An 18,164-nucleotide genomic window follows, 5' to 3' on the forward strand; every position below is an offset into this window, starting at 1 on the left:
GCGACTACCTTTTCAGGCCCTGGTTCTCCCAGGAATCGAACCCTAGAACTCCCATTTCAGGGAGGCATTTTCGGGTAAGTGTCGTGTCTGAGGCATCAACCAAACCGACCACTTGGTGATTTGAGCTGGTGAGCCGCCGAATTCGTTGGAAGTTAGGCATCATCTCACAGTATATAAGTTTAACTTCGGAGCTGCACTGTCGCCTTGACCACCTGACGCGACTGACGCGACTGACGCGTCGTCCTGATAATAGCCGTTGTACGATATATGTCCATTGTGATCATGAGTCACAGGTAAATCTATCTTAACGTACTTGCCCGCACCCAACACTCCTCTTATAATTGTATAACAAGATAAACGCCTTGGCTCTTAGGGTATCATAAATCGAAAATGTCCCCAAATATTCCAGTGTAGCAACAGATTCTCAACAAAGTGTCCAAGTTGCTCCGAGTCTAATCAAAGCGGTCCCGATACCTAAGAGGCTCTGTACTGCTCCTCTCCTCCATTTCTAAACTGACGTTTTCTTCCGGATGGGCCTTCCCCTTTACAAGGGCGAGTAGATAGCTTCCGTGGGTTAAGTGATGGCCAGATTCTTCAGCGTTGTCCTCCTTGGAAATGGTGACATTGCCTAAGCATAATGAAGCAAGGATACACTGTTTCATGAGTTAACTTTGCGAGCTGATGGAAGGCTGAACAGCAGTAGTACTCACGATGACCATGAAAGGGGTCAATGAGACGAAAGCCCAGGTGATACCGTTCTTTGCGACAGTTAGCCGATCTGAACCATGAATATGGGTAGGGGTAATGGCAACGAGAATTTACCTTAACGCCATCGACGATCCGGAGCTTGACTTCATCCGGAAGGGTCTTCAGAGCATCATAGTTTTTCGAAATAGGAGAATCGCGTGTTAGGCCCGACGTGTTGTTGAATACGGCAGACATGACCGTGAGAGCCAAAGTACCACCGAATGTCGTAGCTACACCCATTAAGGAAATCACAGTAGCAATGTGATTGGGGAAGAATCCGACGGCATGGAGGGTGCCAGGAATGAATCGCAAGCCCGTACCTGCGCCGGTAAGCGCCATCATCCCGTAGATTGTGGCGGTGTTCTCGAAATACAGAGCCCATGCCATCATGCCGACACCAACTGCTTCAATGACGGATCCAAGAAATAGGGGCAAGAATGTCTGGCGAGGCCAAATATTGCAGAAGATCATCGAGAGATATATACCAACTATGTATGTTAGCTATAATGTGCATAGTAGAGGCCTGATTGTACTAACCTCCAAGTCCAGGGGTATAGAATAATATCTGGACGCCGGCCTTGTCGGAAAGGAACCCCTAAAGAGTTGTTAATGACCTGACTATACACAGCTGTCCTGTCTGGAGAATGGCAATACCTTGACTATCGTAAAGTAAATGTCGACGAAATAGAGGACACTGTACATAGCCATCCCCGTAGCAAAGTTGATGTAGCACAGAAGGCTCACATTGCGATTCTTTACCACATTCCATGGCAACATCGGCCTTTGAAAAGACAACTTATGGGACAACGCGCCCACCGACATTGAGTGCTCATAATACAACCAAGCGCACGCCAGCAGCACACCAAACATAAGGGGAACGAGCACAGCAGCATCACTCCAATCGTATGTCGCACCCGCCCAAGTCAAAGCCAGGATTATCAGTCCGAACCCAAATAGGAACAATAGCTGGCCACCAAAATCGATCGTCGCTATACGTCTAGCAAGCCGCTCCCTGCGGCCAGCCTCCGACTCATTGAGTTCAGGGATAGGCTGGGGGCCCAACAAATCCTTCCTCAGGAAAAAGAAGACGATCAAGACGCCGAGGAACGCGATGGGCAAGTTGATGCCGAAACACCAGCGCCAGTTCGCCGCGGTCAGGTACCCGCCGATGACGGGGCCGACGCCGTAGCATATGCCGCTCGTGAAGGCGAACAGAGTCCAGTTCTTGGCGTTTTCCTTGAGCGAGACCTTGTCGGCCATGATGGCGCGGATGACGGTGTTGAGACCGGCGCAGGCGACCCCTTGCAGGGCGCGGCCGAGCAGGAAGGCGCCGAAGGCGGTGACGGGGACGAAGGTGCAGAGCGCGCTGCCGGTGAGCATGGTGAGCGAGCAGAGTTGCAGGGCTAAGTGCCGCCAGAATATGTCGGCCATTTGCGCCCAGAAGGGGATGAAGGCTGCGGAGGTCAGGTTGAAGGCGGATATGATCCAGTTTAGTTGGGCGATTTCGCCTGGGGGTGTGTTAGTCTGTATGTTCATGAATGGGTAAGTTATTGGATAGGGGGTATAGAAGAGATAGGGGTTCGTACCAAAATCGGCAGCAATCCACGGTAAAGCACTGGCAATACTATTGCACATGTTAGCCTCCTAATGATATATAAAATAGAGAGGTATCTCATACATTGTAACGTCGAGCGCTTGGAGAGCGTAGGGGAGAATCAAACATAAGATAAGCTTCCATCGGTACTTGTTGGCTGCTTTCTCCTCAGCCTTGCACTCAGGACAGTGCTTACTCCTATAAAACGGATCGGTAGGCTCGCCGGCGGTGATGGTAGTCGTGACATTTATTTGGGTAGCTTCTACTCGTTCTTGTCGTAACTTGTTCCTCTCGTGTATACATAGCCTCGTCTGTCTAGAAGCCCTTTTGGCCGCTATATCAATCAACATTTTGGTTAACCACAGCTATACAAGTTCACAAACATGTGTCGTATAACCTATAGATCCACTATAGTCTTATAAAGTGGCTTTAATTAGAAAGCATTTATTATACTATGGAGGGTACCTAACACAGCGAAGTGACCGGATTGTCATATATATCTAAGCTGTAGTTATTAAATCTGAGTCGACGCCGATTTGGGCCCCGGAAGAGTTGCCGAGGACGAGCTGTACATTGTGGGTATGATGCATTGATGGAGGCCATTCCCGCTTGTTTTGAAACCAATGCGATGCCTTTGGAGGCTGAAGGCATCTAGTGCCTTTGAGTAATCAGTGATGCCAATGGCTAGATTGCTATAGTAGAGTTGATCCTTAGCTAACAATGGTACCCTGCGCCTCCTTTGCAGGTGGGTGTGAGTGCCCAACGGCATTGAATGAAGAAGTATAAGCGAGTGCGAGGAACATTCGAAGACGATTCGTTTGAAACAACTTTGAAGGAGAATTCCAGAAGCTCGAGCCTCACCTTAAAATCCTACACAGGCAATAATACCCGCTTTATACGTTTAATGGTGGATGTGGCTGATGTAATGATAAACCTAATAGGCTTATGCTGCATAGTACCCAGGTAGTACTTAACATAGCCCCAAACTTGAGGAAGCTACTACCAAACTCTTAAGGTTCTTAGGGCTGTTTCGATTTGTCTCTTTTGGAACTCTCGCATTCGCTTTTAGCACTTATCAATTTGCAACTTTCAAACTTGGTGCTCCAGGGAGGGGATATGTCCGTCATGCTATAAATGCAGTCATCAAGACGCAGGTAGCTAAAGAGTTGCAACGAACATACGTATTTCGGTCTTATTTCATTAGTTGGCTGCCTCACTTGGACCAACTGTTTCTGCGAAACACTTAAGCCACCGGATTATCTTCATGCGCTATCACAGGATGGATTCTCAACTTACGATTGTCAACTTCTATGCATCTTCGAAGCAGTTCTTCGAAGACTCTTTAGGATGTTTCAAATAGAAACTTATCCGCGGCAACACATCATTTACCTCGGCTTCTTGTACAATATGGAAGTTGGGTGTTTCCTTGGACACTAGATCATCTGAGCGATGATTTCATCAAGTGATGGATAACTCAAGCCACCATATCTCACCACCTTGACTCTTCCGGTCAGAAGTTATTCCATTTGGACCGGGGCTTCAACAGAATATCTAGGTAAACCGGAATAACCTAGCTTCCGTCTTATGTCGAGTTCGTATAGTGTGAACCTCGAGCTACCAACCAGCAGCGAGCCAACACACCTGACTAATGGACTAAGACGTCCGCTAGATAGCTAGCCGCACAGCACCGAAACAATGGAACGGTTTGTCGAGGTCCCACATAGATTCTCGCTACCCCGCGATTGGGAATTATATCATTCGATAGCTCTGGCGCATCATTTCGGATGGTAGAACGGCTAAGTCTTTCATCCATTGGTGACTACCGCGTCACTTAACAGTCTTAACCTAGCCTCCCATCTATGTATCGACTAGCATAGGGAGAGCCTCTTTATTTTAGGAGCCGGACACTAACATTAAGTGCGAGGATCGCCGTGGCAGTGTCGTCCGCTTGTCCGGCGACTCAGCGATTAAGATTTCCGGTAACAACGGAACCCCCGTCTTGAAAGAACTTTCGCCCGAAGGTGAAGGACGGTTAAGTATTCGGAACGAGGCGCGAATAAAAGCCATTGCTATCCGAAAGCTTCTTGTCCTCGGGTATATGATGTGACCTTCCATTTCACTCCTGAGGTCGCGTACGAAGTCAGTCTTACAATGACAAAAAGAATATCCGAACATTCCGTTATCAACACCGATTTTGCGGTTTCACGTGTTTTTTTCTTAACCAGCAGCGCGGATTTACATCGTCATTTATTCGTTCTCGACATAGACCAATAACACAAGGGCCTTTACAGTAGGGCCCATCAGATCCATTGGATCCGTTCTCGAACATCTGCAGGTCTAAAACCAAAACAGGTTGTTACTTTAAAGATTCCGGGGGTCACAGCAAACCACAGGCAAACCATAGCGAAGCCATAGCGCTATCCACATCGAAACTCCACCTTTCTCTTTTCGGATACCCCAAGATACAGGACTGCATCATCAGCTGGGGTCACATTGGTCACGTTCTTCCAGCTCTATGCCCGTAGTATATTATATCAATATACACCTCGCTACTCTAAACGGAGTGTCCTCTGTCGCTTTGCCGATGAGCATACTGGATCATCCATCATAATCTTCGAATCGCAGCCAACGACGAACATTGCACAAATTTTCCTGAACAAGAGAAATCCATCAATTTCTTTCGGGCAACGGTAGGCTTGTACTTCTTTTTGTACCTTTAAGTGGATTGCTGTAGTGCCACTACGATCCCGATCCCACGAGAACTACGAGGCGCCTTTCCCCCGACTGCCCAACCAGAATCCATCCACTTGTCCGAAATCTACCCCACGACCTAGAATCGTCGCCTGAATTTCCTACTCACGACTTTGCAACCAAGCCTTAACCCCGTGGGGTTGGTAACTTTAGTCGCCATTGCGACAGCTAAGTAACCTTGGTGGGTTCTCCTCGAATTATGTACTTTCTTTATCGTATTCCATGTTCCATGTCTGACCTCATCCCTTGCCTACCCCTGTCTAGCCCTTTGCGCCATCGCTGCCACCCTTCGATGTAATCTCTCATGACTCTCTGGTAGACATAGGTACTAATACAATTCTATAGAAAACGTCCTGTGACAGGTTACAGATTTTGTCATCGTTCAGACTATTTGATTAATCGGAATCTGCGACATATATCGCACTGTGGTAGCTGACAGAACTCGTTCGGGTTGGCCGTTGGCTGAGACCTGCTGCCCTGGTTGGAGGTATGTGAGATTCCGCTTCGTCTCTAGTACCTTTACCCAGTCTTGCCCAGTCTTCTCGGCAGATCGCCATGTTTCTACATTCATATTATATATCGTCGGTCTTGCGGATGAGTTTTTAGTTTACTTCACTACGCAATGGCCAATCACGTTGCTTTTCTGTGACATTATGCAAAGGATGGTACCCCAATCTGGTAGTACCCTACCTACATGTGATAGTCTATGCACTTGGGTCGACATGGCAGGTCTCCGATTCCCTTGCCATAGATCCACTTCCTCGTGTGTCGACTTGGGCAGTCTTCTCATTCTCGGCTTCCGGGATGATTTATATATTCTCTCTCTCTCTTCTATATTCTTCTATAGTTTCCTTAAGATGCGATTTCATTCCCATTCCTGTCATGGTTTAACTCAAGTGTGATGCCACCCTACTGTCTCCAAGATTGCCACTACTTCTACCGCACAGCTTTGCGCGGCCTTAGTATCAGCACTTCCGTTTCACCATTATACACTTGATACGCCCGAATTTGACTAATAAGATGCCTACTCAAGTCCGTATTTTTGCTATGCCAAAGTCTCTTGGCGAGACCCTCAGTGCCAGCACGTCAACAACACCCACGTCTTTCCCTACACAAGAATACAAGGCCGAAAGACCGGTGAGCCCTGAGCTCAAAAATCGCCTTCCCATAATGGAGACTATACCAGAGAGGCCCAAGGCCGGGGGAATCACGTTTGCTAGCCAAGATAGTTTACCTAAACTACCCATACCTGAGCTAGAACATACGTGCAAGAAATATCTAGCAGCCTTGAAACCACTACAGGGGCCAAGAGAGCATGCCGAAACGAAGCTTGCTGTTCAAGAGTTCCTGAAGAAGGATGGGCCTGAACTTCAAAAGAAGTTACAAGAATATGCTGCTGGAAAGACAAGCTATATTGAACAATTCTGTATGTATCGTTCTTCTGCATGATCAATGCGTTGGCTTACCTAACTACATATAGGGTACGACTCGTACTTGAATTTCGATAACCCTGTCGTTTTAAACCTGAATCCCTTCTTTCTATTAGAAGATGACCCTACTCCGGCAAGAAATAACCAGGTTACCCGCGCGGCATCTCTTGTTGCGTCAGCTCTGGAATTCGTTCGTGCAGTGCGCCGAGAAGAATTGCCTCCCGATACGGTTAAGGGTGCGCCTTTAGATATGTATCAATACTCTCGTCTCTTTGGCACTGCTCGGGTACCGACAGAGAATGGTTGTCAAATCGAGCAGGATCCCGAGTCTAAACACATCGTTGTGCTATGCCATGGTCAATTCTATTGGTTTGACGTCCTCGACGATAACTCCGATCTTATTATGAGCGAAAAGGACATATCTATAAACCTTCAGACAATAATAGACGATGCGGCTCAAACACCGATCCAGGAGGCCGCCAAGGGAGCCTTTGGCATTCTTAGTACAGAGAACCGAAAGATTTGGTCCGGCCTGAGAGACGTTCTTACTAAGGAGGAGGGATCAAACAATGCGGACTGCCTCGGAATTGTTGACTCGGCCTTGTTCGTGCTGTGCCTCGATTATACAGAACCGGCTACGTCAGCTGCCCTATGTCAAAACATGCTTTGCGGTACGAATGACGTGGTGAAGGGGGTACAGATTGGTACTTGCATAAATCGGTGGTACGATAAACTTCAAATCATCGTCTGCAAGAACGGAAGCGCGGGTATCAATTTCGAGCATACCGGTGTCGATGGACACACCGTGCTACGATTTGCTAGTGATCTCTATACAGACACTATATTACGCTTTGCAAGAACCATCAACGGTCAAGCTCCTAGTCTGTGGAAGACGACGAGTCCAGATCCATCAAAACGTGATCCTGAGAGCTTTGGGGACGTCACCACAACCCCTCATAAGTTAGAGTGGGATATATCTCCTGAGCTTAACATTGCCATACGGTTCGCCGAATCTAGACTTGCAGACCTTATCAGCCAGAATGAGTTCGAATGCTTGGATTTCAGCGGCTATGGGAAGAACTACATTACTTCCGCAGGGTTTTCACCAGATGCATTTGTGCAGATGGCTTTCCAAGCAGCTTATTATGGACTATATGGGCGAGTTGAATGTACTTACGAACCAGCCATGACGAAGACTTTCCTCCACGGTAGAACTGAGGCTGTACGAACTGTATCAGAAGAATCTGTGAATTTTGTCCAAACTTTCTGGGCGGATAACCCGGCGGAGGTGAAGGCAGATGCTCTCCGTAGGGCGTGCCAGCAACATGTCAACGTCACCAAGGAATGTTCTAAAGGACGAGGCTGCGATCGACACCTCTATGCCCTGTTCTGCGTGTGGCAGAGGTATCTAGATGAGGAGAGCAACCGCTCACCCAGCAGCATGGGATATTCAAGCCCGGTCGAGAACGGCTCAAATGGTTACGGCTCGGACCAAGGCTCCGTTGTCGGCAGCCCTAGCAGGGAATCGGTGTCATCAGGCGAGGGACGAACGCGCCAACGCGGCGACAGCACGAACTCGCGATGCTACGACAATCAAGTACCCGCCATATTTGCGGACAATGGATGGGACAAACTAAACCACACGATCCTTTCAACATCCAACTGCGGAAATCCCTCCCTCCGCCAATTCGGCTTTGGACCTACCTCCGGCGGCGGGTTCGGAATCGGATACATCATCAAGGACGAGGGCATAAATATTTGCGTATCTAGTAAACACAGACAGACGAAGCGCTTCGTGGATACACTCGAGAGCTACCTACTAGAGATTCGAAGGATCTTGCGCATCACGAACCGGAAGACCACGAGCTCGAGGCAGACGAGGGCGAGAGAGATCGATCCAGAACGCCCGAGACCGCACCATCATAGGGCTAAGACGAGGGGACGCATGATTACGGGTACGGATAGCTTGAGGGCAATGGCGGCGAGGTCAAGCACGGGGACGAGGAGCCCGACGGAGGAGAGTTTGATGATGAGCGAGGATGACGAGTTAGGTGGTTGTAAGTCTTTCTGCTTTTTTACAATATATTGCACAACGTCGCCTTTAATTAATACTAACTATACCTACAGACGGCTTCTTCGACGCAGGCATGCTCCTCCAGGCCCTGAAGGCGCGGGGCGAAGCACTCGAACAGCAAGGCGAGGCGAAAGCTTCGGAGAGGGCGGCGGCGAATGCGAGGAGGCGGGAGATAGGGAAGAAATTGAGGTTGGTCGAGTATTGACTCTTATGAAGATCTACGACGCAACGTCTTTGCTTATACCCAAGCGAAAAACCGGGGGAAGGGCGACAAGCAGCACTGTAGGAGAGCGTGTGTCCAAGGACTGTGATTCGGTATATGTTTTATATAGCGTGATTGTGTACGGTGTTCTTATAGTGTATGGGTCTATCGATCGAATGCTTATGTATTTTACAAACCTGCTTATTTCGGACCAACTTATTATCATGATTATTCGGATTCTAGGGACATTGTTACTCAAGCTTACTCAAAACGTACCTGCTATTACTATCACATTTTCAACATTATATTTAGCGATGATTGACTTATGATTTTACTTTATTCTTCCACTCTAAGTAGTACCCATGGCTATGTAAGTTATATATAAAACTCCGCAATGCAATGCCGCGTGCTCCCAATTACCTAATATGAAGATATATGAGACTCGGTACCTATGTATTACATCCCCCGGTAACCCAACCATATCTTATGTAGCCAGCCACCCCCTGACCTCAACCCAACTCATGGAACTGACCATGATGATTCGCATTATAATCCCGCTCACCGACCACATTCCCACCAGCCTCGTGCACGGTAGGCGGCACATTAGGCTGCTGCTGCTGTTGTTGTTGCATCGGGTATCCTCCTGCCATATTAACGCCGTTCTGGCCCTGCTGGTGTTGCCAGTTCGAGTTGATCGTCGACGTCGGGCTCGTGGGCGGCGGCTGCATGCTTCCCGGCCGGTTGACGCTGTCGAGCTGCGACACGGGGCTCGTTGAGCTGTTCCGATCCGGCGCCTCGGCGGCCACCGCGACGAAGCCGCCCGGCTTGGTCGGGTCCGGGTAGTACGCGGTCTGCGGGCCGAAACTCGCCGGCGGCGAGCCCGGCTGCGACGGGTATTGCTGGCTGTAGTGTGCGTTGTACGGTTGCTGGGCGGGTGCTCCGGGGGGTCCTTGCTGCATTTGCGGTGTGGTGGCTGCGGCGGCTGCTGCTGCTGCTGCGGCCTTCTTCTTTTGGCTTTGGTGACGGATGAGGAAGAATATGCCGAGTCCGATTAGCGCGAGACCTGCGACACCTCCGACGACGCCGCCGACGATGGCGCCAACGGGTGTGGATTTGGAGGATTTAGAAGAAGAGTTGCCCGAATTCGATGAGTTTGATGACGAGCTGTCATCGTTGTCCGACGAGGCGGTGCTCGTGCCGGTTGAGCCCGCGGCGGCCTCAGTTTCGGAAGAAGCGCGTGTCGTGCTCGAGTCGTCGTCGTCGTCTAGCGTAACGACGACCGGAGTAAATGTCCGTCCGGTCTCGCCGCTGTAGGTAGTGTACAGCTGCTGCGGCGTCGAGGCGCTATCTGTATCGCAGAAGAAGTCTGAGATGCCCGAGAATAAGGTCACTGTGCCGCAGTACGGCGCGCTGGCGTGCGTGCTGGAGAGCTGTGAGTTCTATGTTCTTTGTTGCTAAGCAAGATCTATTGTTACTCACCATTTAGCTGTATAGGTATCTGAAACACAGTCTTCGTCACACGCGCTTGAATATACGAAATCTATATAATCAACACATGTGACTCGGAGACCGCAGTCGCTGCCGTCGCAGCAAGCGATGGCGCCAACTGTTGATGTGGTGACGAGGGCGCATGTGTAGTCCAAGCCGTTACAAGTATACGCAGAGCCTATGACCAAGTTAGATAGACAGCCCTTGCCTAATTGACGCAGAGTTTCATACCGACTCGCCCGTTGACGTATCCGCACGTGTTGTCTGGTGCCACAAGTACCGTCTGTCCAGTCTGTCTCCTAGCCAGCTCGTGAATATCCGGTCCAAGGGTGATTTCGGGCATCGAGAAGGTAGGATTCGGTATTAAGCCATCTGTTGGCTGTGCGGGCTTTCCATCAAAGGCCAATGCCTGAACGGCGGTGACTAACACCGCGGCGGACAGGAGGCTCGCCATCTTATTGTTGTAAGAGAGGGCTGGTACTAGGGGCTGGGCTTCCAACTCTCCCACGTCAAGGATATCGAGGCGTTACGGAACTTACAGATAATGACGGTCACCTAGGAGAACGAGGGAAACACGGCCGAGATCGCGCGTGTAGAGACACCCGCTCCCTTTTATTAAAAGACGAAGGCCACTGGCGGCATGGCAATATACTCCGAGCCTATCCACTACATCTAAGCGAGTTGGAGTGGCAACACAAGGCGCATTTCGCCCAGGCCTAGACAAGCGCTCTTTTACGTTTATCGTTTTTCTTCTTTCTTGGTCTAATAAGTCGAAGACTCCGTTCAGCCTTGAGCCATACCGTTTCCCACAGGGGGAGATTAACTAACAAGCATCACAAGCGGTCGTAGCCAATGGCGAGGCAGCGAGGTCTGGGATGGCTTGCAGGAGCTGAAAGTCGTCTAGGGGCTTTCGGTGGCGGCGCCAAGAAGCTATAGGAGCTACGGGGTATAGCTTCGCACGAGACCCTCGAAGAAGGTTGGACCTCTTCCTATATCGGTTTGGTAGGGCGGAGCTGTCTGCTCTCCATGCACAGGGAATAGTATGTTCAACAGATATTTGACAGGTGTGTACCTCATTCTTTGCACAAGGAGCGAGTTTAAACCTGGGAAGATTTAGCGGTTACTACCGTAGACAAGATCCGTGATAATTGTGCGCTCTCGCCCGAGTTGTGTGTTGTGTTGTATTTTACTATCCAATGTTACATTTGCGGCTGATAGGCCAAGCAAATATTTTATTACCCATGCGTCTCAGCTCATATCTCAGCCGTATTATGTCTGATTTCTTTTACGGTGTAACCGTCAGAATAGAAATCTGAAAAATCAGAGTAGAGAATGAGGTGCTGGAGGCTTGGCTGTGGATATTATTTTGTAACCATTTGTTGACTCTTCAGTCCACCGATGAACTCTTTGGCAAGCAAGTTGTCAAGGATGACCCGATAGCCAGCCAAAAAACACATGGCCGGATACGATATGGGTCTTCCGACCTAGCATTAGCGCATTAGTGTAGGAGACTAATATAGCGCAGGGCGTAAACCAGAGATTAATACTTCGGAATCTCAAGCGTAGGTGTTGTGGATCTCGAAGCTCAAATGGCTACATGACTTCCAGTCGCCACTAGATAGTGACAACCTTTATGGATCCAGAAGAGCCTATTTAGATAGACCGAAAGCATCATAAACAATTGTTACATCGGCCGTCATAATATGGTGTGAAATCCGATGTATGTAAGAGGTTGAAATGGAGCTCGGCATATCAGATTGAAGGGGTTATAATCAAATCCGTGCAGCGGCGGAGAGAGGGACTTTAGTCTCTTATGGGGGGATCTAACCCTGATGAGGCACACTTAGGCGAAATATCGGGATAACGAAGACCACTGATTGGCGGTCAGATTAAGCCTTGCAAGGGGCTATTTGATTGGTCTACCGGATGTTACCTAACAACCTTAACTCCAATCCATGCATCCACCGCTACGGTTTCCAGGCCCCCACCCTACAACAACTCTAACCTTCCCTGAACTTACATTGAAGTCAGCTGATATCGCGACGTTAGATTCGATTACCTGACCGAAACCGGGACAAAGTTCGCGAGAGAAGACGCGGTTACATCGGATCGGCTTGGTACGGCGTGCTACTGTGCCATACAATTTACGTATACATACATATGTAAAGCGTATGGGATATATAAAGTGTAGATGCAGATGCAGCAGCCGATCTCATGACCGATCTCTCGCGGATCCTGCCGGACTTCCCAACCGCCCGGTATGCGAATCTGCTACCCACTATCGAGAGGGAGGGCCTGACCACCGCCGACCTGCTCACTCTCCAGGTCCCGGATATCGGCAAACGAACCCAGTTACCGCTTCTCGATATTAAACGTTTGTGCGCTGCCGTTCTCGAGGCTCTGCATCTTGACCTAGGCGTTTCGGACAAGCAGCAACAGCAGCAAAAGCAACCGGAAGGTGATAATGGCGGGAAAGGGGCGGAGAAGGAAGCCAGCCCAGGAATCCTAAAGCGTACCGGCACCGAGCTCCTTGCCGAACCAACCCGCTACATCAGCACGCTAGACCCGGCCCTGGACCTCGCCCTCGGCGGCGGCGTTCCCGCAGGCTACATAACCGAGATCACGGGCGAGAGCGGCGCCGGCAAAACGCAATTCCTCCTAACCCTGCTCCTCGCCGTGCAACTGCCGCCACCGCACGGCCTCGGGCGTCCCGCGCTCTACATCTCGACGGAAGCACCGCTCTCGACGCGGCGGCTCTCGCAGCTGCTCGCGCACAACCCGTTCTTCCGGTCTCTCCCTCCCGCCGCGAGGCCGACGCTCGACAACATCGTCGGCACCGTGACGCCGGACCTCGAGTCGCAGGAGCACATCCTGAGCTTCCAGGTGCCCGTCGAGGTCGCGCGGCGCGGCGTCGGCCTGCTCGTCCTGGACTCCGTGGCGGCGAATTTTCGCGCCGAGTACGACCGCGGCGCGGGCTCGGGAAGCGGCGCTAACCTCGCCGCGCGCAGCCACGCGCTCGTGAATTTGGGCCTGCTCCTGCACGAGCTGGCGCGGAAGCACGGCCTCGCCGTCGTCGTCGCGAACCAGGTCGCGGACCGGTTCTCCGGCTTCTCTGCTTCTAAGGGGAGCAGCGTCGTCGCGCCGACCCCGCGCCACTCGCACCCGCCGTTCTCGCTACCGCGCGTGTCGCAGGAGAGCCCGTTAGCGAAGCGGAGTAAAGGAGGCCCGGTCCACCTCTCCGGCCTCGGACTCGAGCCCCCGAGCAGCAGCAGCGCGACAGACCTCGCGTTGCGGTCCAGCATGCCGGAGCCGCCGCCAGAAGAGGCGCCCGCGCCCCCCGCGCTGCTGCTCGATCACCAGCAGCGCTGGTTCACTGGCTGGGGGGACGCGTATCCCTACGCCTCCTCGTCGCGCCTCGGCGCTTCCGAACACGACCTCAAGACCCCTAGCCTGGGGCTCATCTGGTCGACGCAGATCGCCTCGCGCCTCGCGCTGTGGAAGCGCCCCGTGTACGGGCGCAAGGAAGTGATCGACGACGAGGAGGGGGAGAGCACGACGACGCTGCGGAACTGGAGGCGGTGGATGAAGGTTGTTTTCGCGCCGCACGTGGCGGGCACGGGACCCGGGTTGGATGGCGCGGTTGAGTTTGAGGTTACGATGGGTGGGGTGAGGGCTGTTGATAAGGATAGAGGGAAGAAAGGGAAGGGTAAAGGGGAAGTGAAAGGGGAGGAAGAGGAGGTATGAGATTGAGGACCCCCCTATACGTATTGTTGTATAGTATGAGTGAAGTGGTATACCACGGGCAGGTTGGAGGTTCTTGGCATATGGATTTTGGTTGGAGTAAATCGCAAGAGACGGAATAATGCATATCACGTAGACAAGAATAATGAAAACGTTTCTAAATTCGTCCGGAGCATCTTGTGAACGTATGGGGTATTTATCGTATACAGCTACGTTCTTCGGATGGTCTGTCCATTCCTACTCGTAAATCAATCTCAACTGCGTAAAATTACGCAGATGCCATACTTTTCCGTCCCAAATCCACAAGCAAAACTTATAGCAAGAAGTTGCGCCGCCCAATGCAAATGCCGCATAACATCATCCACTTGGCCCTCTTTTTATTACATTATCTCGGGTGTGGGAATTCGTCCTCCAACTGCAACCGCACACCGACGTTCATACTGATAAGTTCTTGAATAAGAAGCTTCGCAGCATACGGCATAGTCATACGAGCAACCTCCCGGCTGCTTCGGCAGGTACTGCAATAACCCTTGTACCCAAACAGGCCGCACCGCTCGCAGATATCAATGTCGGTCGCATCCGAACTTATCATGAGACGCTCAAGAAGAAGTTGCGAGGCACCGTACGCGATTAGACAATCACGTTCCATTTCTCCGAGACGAAGACCGCCATCTCTTGATCGACCTTCCGTAGGCTGCCGAGTGAGAATAGCCCGGGGACCGCGTGAACGGGAATGCATTTTATCTTGTACCATGTGCTTCAGTCGCTGGTAATAGATAGGTCCGTTGAAGATGTATGCTTGGAGAGGCTCGCCGGTTATTCCAGACGTGAAGTAGTCCTTCCCTTCCCAAGAGAACCCCGCGTTGACCAACTCCTGGCTCATGTGTTCTAGTGGATGGGACCTAAAAGCGTCACCGTATCCATATTCCTTGTGTCCTCGGACGACTGATGCCTTGCCTGTTAAACATTCGAGCAACTTGCCGACTGTCATACGGGACGGGAAACCGTGAGGGTTCATGATAATATCGGGCACAAGACCTGTATCGGAGAATGGCAAGTCCTCCTGATCCACAATAATTCCAACGACACCCTTTTGGCCGTGCCTAGACGAGAATTTGTCTCCCAATTCAGGCCTCCTCGTCTGTCTGGTCTGGACCTTGACAAGCTGTGTGTCCCTCTCCGTTTGGGTAACCATGACTTTGTCGATATATGCCGGGTCTGGGAGACGATATGACAATGACGTCTCACGATACTCTTGAGCCTTTTTAGCTCCAACTCCAACTACCGGGTTAACGTCGATGGGCGTCTCTTTCCTTATGAGAACCTCGCCGCTGCGAACCTGGCATCCTACATCAGCCAACCCGTCGTCACCCAGGACAACATTCTTTGCCTGTGTCGCGTCCTTATCGCCAATTCTCTCGCGACTTCCGTTAGCATACTTCTGAAGATCAGCAGTATACTTTCGGAACACCTGAACTCGCCCAAACCCACGGTCACAAGATGCTTTATTTAGAACCAGGGCATCTTCAATATCGTAGCCTGAATAGGACATGACGACAACGGTCGCATTTTGTCCTGCAGGCAATTTGTCATAATGAATAAGCTCAATGGTCTTAGTGATGACCATCGGCCGTTGAGGATAGACCATAGTATATAGAAGAGTATCGATACGATTGAATTGATTGTAAGCAATAGCTCCGATAGCTTGCTTACCCATAGCGCATTGATATGTGTTTCTGGGAGACTGGTTATGGTGCGGGAATGGAATCAAGCCAGCTACGGCCCCAAGGATCGTAAACGGCTCAATTTCAACGTGCGTTGTCACTTTCGTGATGTCCTTTTCGTAGAGAGCTACTAGCGTGTCGTTTTCTTCATTGACGTCGAGATACTCGACAATACCTTGCTTCAGAAAATCATCGAACGTGGCTTTGCCGGCTTGTAGTAGTCTCAAATGACTATCCTTAATTTTCGCTTCGCCATTTTTCACGATGATATAAGGACGGCAGATTCGCCCTTCATCGGTCGCGATATGGACAGCTGAAAGATGGGCGTTGACGTTGATGCTGACGAATGGAGATATCCATCCCCGGCGCCTCATGGTGCGAAATTTAGCCGCGAACCGCTTCGGGTATCGAGCTAGAGCAAAGGGGGTACCATTGATATATACAATGTAGGTACCTTTCTTGTGCATCTCAGACCCAGAGAAGTATTGAAGAGGCTCAACTCCGGAGTCCAGCGTAAACGCCCACCTCTTGACTGGGTCTTCCTCCACGTTGGTTGTAATATGTGTCATAAGAGCCAAATTCTTGATTAAACCACATGCTTCACCTTCAGGTGTATCAGAGGTACAGAGCATACCCCATTGTGACGGCTGCAAGGCGCGAGGGCCGCTGACTTTTCTCGTTTTCTCAAATTGACTACTTATGCGGGTCATCATTCCGAGAGCGCTGATATAACTGAGACGGCTCAAAACGTGCGTAACACCAGCTCGGTCCATCTTGAATCGCTTGACGCTCCAATTTCCGGTTTGGATGGCACGGTTCATGCCTTCGGTAATATGTTTCCCCTGAGCACCAACTTGGACCAGAGGATCGATGGCAATAGCACGATTCTGCTTCCTTAGAGAGTTCTCAACGGTCAATTTCAGTTGATACATGAAATTTTTGAATAAGTCCTCGAAAAGCAAAGACAAAAGTTGCCCGGCTAATTCCAATCTCTTGTTGCCCACGAAGTCTCGATCATCGACGAGTTTAGGATTATAATGCGCCATAAGCACTCGGCGGACCATAAGAGCTATGTAGATAGCTTTCGGGTAGAAATCTAAACCTTCGACCGGTATGTGCGCAATGATAAGATTCGCGAGGGCGTCGAGGCCTTCTTCAATCGTACTTCGTCGAGCAGTTGGAGGACCGCCTGGCTGTTTTGCTCTGCCTCCCATTTTCACTCTTGCTCCGATATAGTCTAAAGCCTGATGCTGAGTGAAGACGCCAACTCTAGTAGCTTCTTCGAAATTAACTGCGAAGTCGTCCTGGAATCGCGCGTCAGGACCAGCAACCAGTTGCATAATCTCAAAGTCCGTGAGACCACCAAGAGCCTTGAGGATGATAACTATAGGTATAGCCTCGACAAGAACATTGTGTTGAAGAACAATACGTTCCTTCTTTAGAGTGACATAGGTTTTCGACTTTCTCTCGTGGGTAGAACTGGTCACAGAGGCCGTGATGATACTATTCTTCTCGTCGGACTCTACGATGACTCGGTTCTTGCTTAACTGCTCTTGGACAAGGATGACCTTTTCCGTTCCATTGATGATGAAGTATCCACCGGGGTCAAGTGGGCATTCGTTCATAAGTTCCATGCGAGCGTTGTTGGCACCATGTAGTCGACATTTGTTGCTTCGCAACATAACAGGCATACGGGCCAGCTCAACATTTCGTCGGATGATTTTCTGCTTCTCGCGAGTATAAGCGATGTCAACGAGAATCTTAGCAGAATATGTCATATCCCGTAGGCGGCATTCCATAGGGGTAATATCATTCTCGATTCTAAACTCGCTGAAGTCGGAACGGTCCGGGGACACCACCCGGATGTCGATAAACTCGATCCAGAAGCTACTATCGACATCGCTTCTGAGCGTGCGATTAGCTTTGACGATTTCCTTGATCTCATGGTCGACGAAGAAATTGTATGAATCGATATGTCTACATTTCCAGGTTAGTGTCATCGAGCATAGACATATCGCAACTCTCTGCAGGTATTTCATGCAAAAGACATACTGTTTCACCAAACCTGGTGGAATAATGTTAGCGTACTGAATATAACTGGCTTAATCATCATGCAGATCTCATACACACCTTTCACCTTCAAGAATGCGGGAAGCAGTTGATTCTTGTCCTCCACAGTAGAGATGGGGTCGGTCAACTTCTTGCCATTGTAAAACGGCTCTAAGAGCGCCTCAAAACCGTCATCGATATAGGGCATCGTGGCGGTCTAAGATTTCCATGCTACTCAAAATGCGTAGATAGTGAAGTCTGCGATGGTTGGTTGAGATGACTATCAACATTCAAGGTGAGCAAAGTCTGTGGCGGCTCTTGCACCCCACTAAAGAAAAAAAAAACAAGGGTTGTTTCGATGTAA

General features: G+C 50.2%; 5 protein-coding genes across 5 annotated transcripts; 2 read left to right on the forward strand and 3 right to left on the reverse strand.

Annotated features, from left to right (window-relative positions):
- Positions 1 to 256: 256 nt before the first annotated feature.
- On the reverse strand, positions 257 to 2,750 carry F4807DRAFT_422117 (MFS general substrate transporter; the record flags this gene model as incomplete). The annotated part of the gene is made up of 7 exons (XM_047997643.1): positions 2,426 to 2,750; positions 2,334 to 2,371; positions 1,402 to 2,255; positions 1,285 to 1,342; positions 823 to 1,235; positions 711 to 758; positions 257 to 653 (listed from the first exon to the last, which is right to left on the reverse strand). Coding segments are annotated over exons 1-7 (1,874 nt in total), but the record flags the coding sequence as incomplete, so codon positions are not given.
- A 3,175-nt stretch (positions 2,751 to 5,925) lies between these two features.
- Positions 5,926 to 8,808, forward strand: F4807DRAFT_54352 (choline/Carnitine O-acyltransferase). Its single transcript, XM_048003190.1, has 3 exons — positions 5,926 to 6,518; positions 6,573 to 8,579; positions 8,650 to 8,808. Exons 1-3 carry the CDS (start codon positions 6,113 to 6,115, stop codon positions 8,799 to 8,801), a joined length of 2,565 nt encoding a protein of 854 aa, XP_047855163.1. The 5' UTR covers positions 5,926 to 6,112; the 3' UTR covers positions 8,802 to 8,808.
- A 499-nt stretch (positions 8,809 to 9,307) lies between these two features.
- F4807DRAFT_459484 (uncharacterized protein) lies at positions 9,308 to 10,740 on the reverse strand (the record flags this gene model as incomplete). The annotated part of the gene is made up of 3 exons (XM_048001369.1): positions 9,308 to 10,220; positions 10,278 to 10,464; positions 10,518 to 10,740. The coding sequence occupies 3 exons, from the start codon at positions 10,738 to 10,740 to the stop codon at positions 9,308 to 9,310; spliced, it is 1,323 nt and encodes a 440-aa protein (XP_047855164.1).
- Positions 10,741 to 12,500: 1,760 nt separating this feature from the next.
- On the forward strand, positions 12,501 to 14,030 carry F4807DRAFT_459485 (DNA repair protein RAD57; the record flags this gene model as incomplete). The annotated part of the gene is made up of 1 exon (XM_048001370.1): positions 12,501 to 14,030. One exon carries the CDS (start codon positions 12,501 to 12,503, stop codon positions 14,028 to 14,030), a length of 1,530 nt encoding a protein of 509 aa, XP_047855165.1.
- Positions 14,031 to 14,169: 139 nt separating this feature from the next.
- Positions 14,170 to 18,158, reverse strand: F4807DRAFT_422140 (beta and beta-prime subunits of DNA dependent RNA-polymerase). Its single transcript, XM_047997644.1, has 3 exons — positions 17,882 to 18,158; positions 17,804 to 17,816; positions 14,170 to 17,728 (listed from the first exon to the last, which is right to left on the reverse strand). Exons 1-3 carry the CDS (start codon positions 18,006 to 18,008, stop codon positions 14,413 to 14,415), a joined length of 3,456 nt encoding a protein of 1,151 aa, XP_047855166.1. The 5' UTR covers positions 18,009 to 18,158; the 3' UTR covers positions 14,170 to 14,412.
- Between the last annotated feature and the right edge of the window lie 6 nt (positions 18,159 to 18,164).

Source organism: Annulohypoxylon truncatum, assembly GCF_022578515.1.
Source record: "Annulohypoxylon truncatum strain CBS 140777 unplaced genomic scaffold F4807scaffold_12, whole genome shotgun sequence".
Lineage (NCBI taxonomy): Eukaryota > Fungi > Ascomycota > Sordariomycetes > Xylariales > Hypoxylaceae > Annulohypoxylon > Annulohypoxylon truncatum.

Excerpts from the sequence above, each read along its gene's own strand:
- F4807DRAFT_54352 (XM_048003190.1), top strand. The coding sequence starts at position 6,113 with ATGCCTACTCAAGTCCGTATTTTTGCTATGCCAAAGTCTCTTGGCGAG. Across the intron at positions 6,519-6,572 it reads AAGCTATATTGAACAATTCT|GGTACGACTCGTACTTGAAT; the intron begins GTATGTATCGTT and ends AACTACATATAG. Across the intron at positions 8,580-8,649 it reads GGATGACGAGTTAGGTGGTT|ACGGCTTCTTCGACGCAGGC; the intron begins GTAAGTCTTTCT and ends CTATACCTACAG.
- F4807DRAFT_422140 (XM_047997644.1), bottom strand. The coding sequence starts at position 18,008 with ATGCCCTATATCGATGACGGTTTTGAGGCGCTCTTAGAGCCGTTTTAC.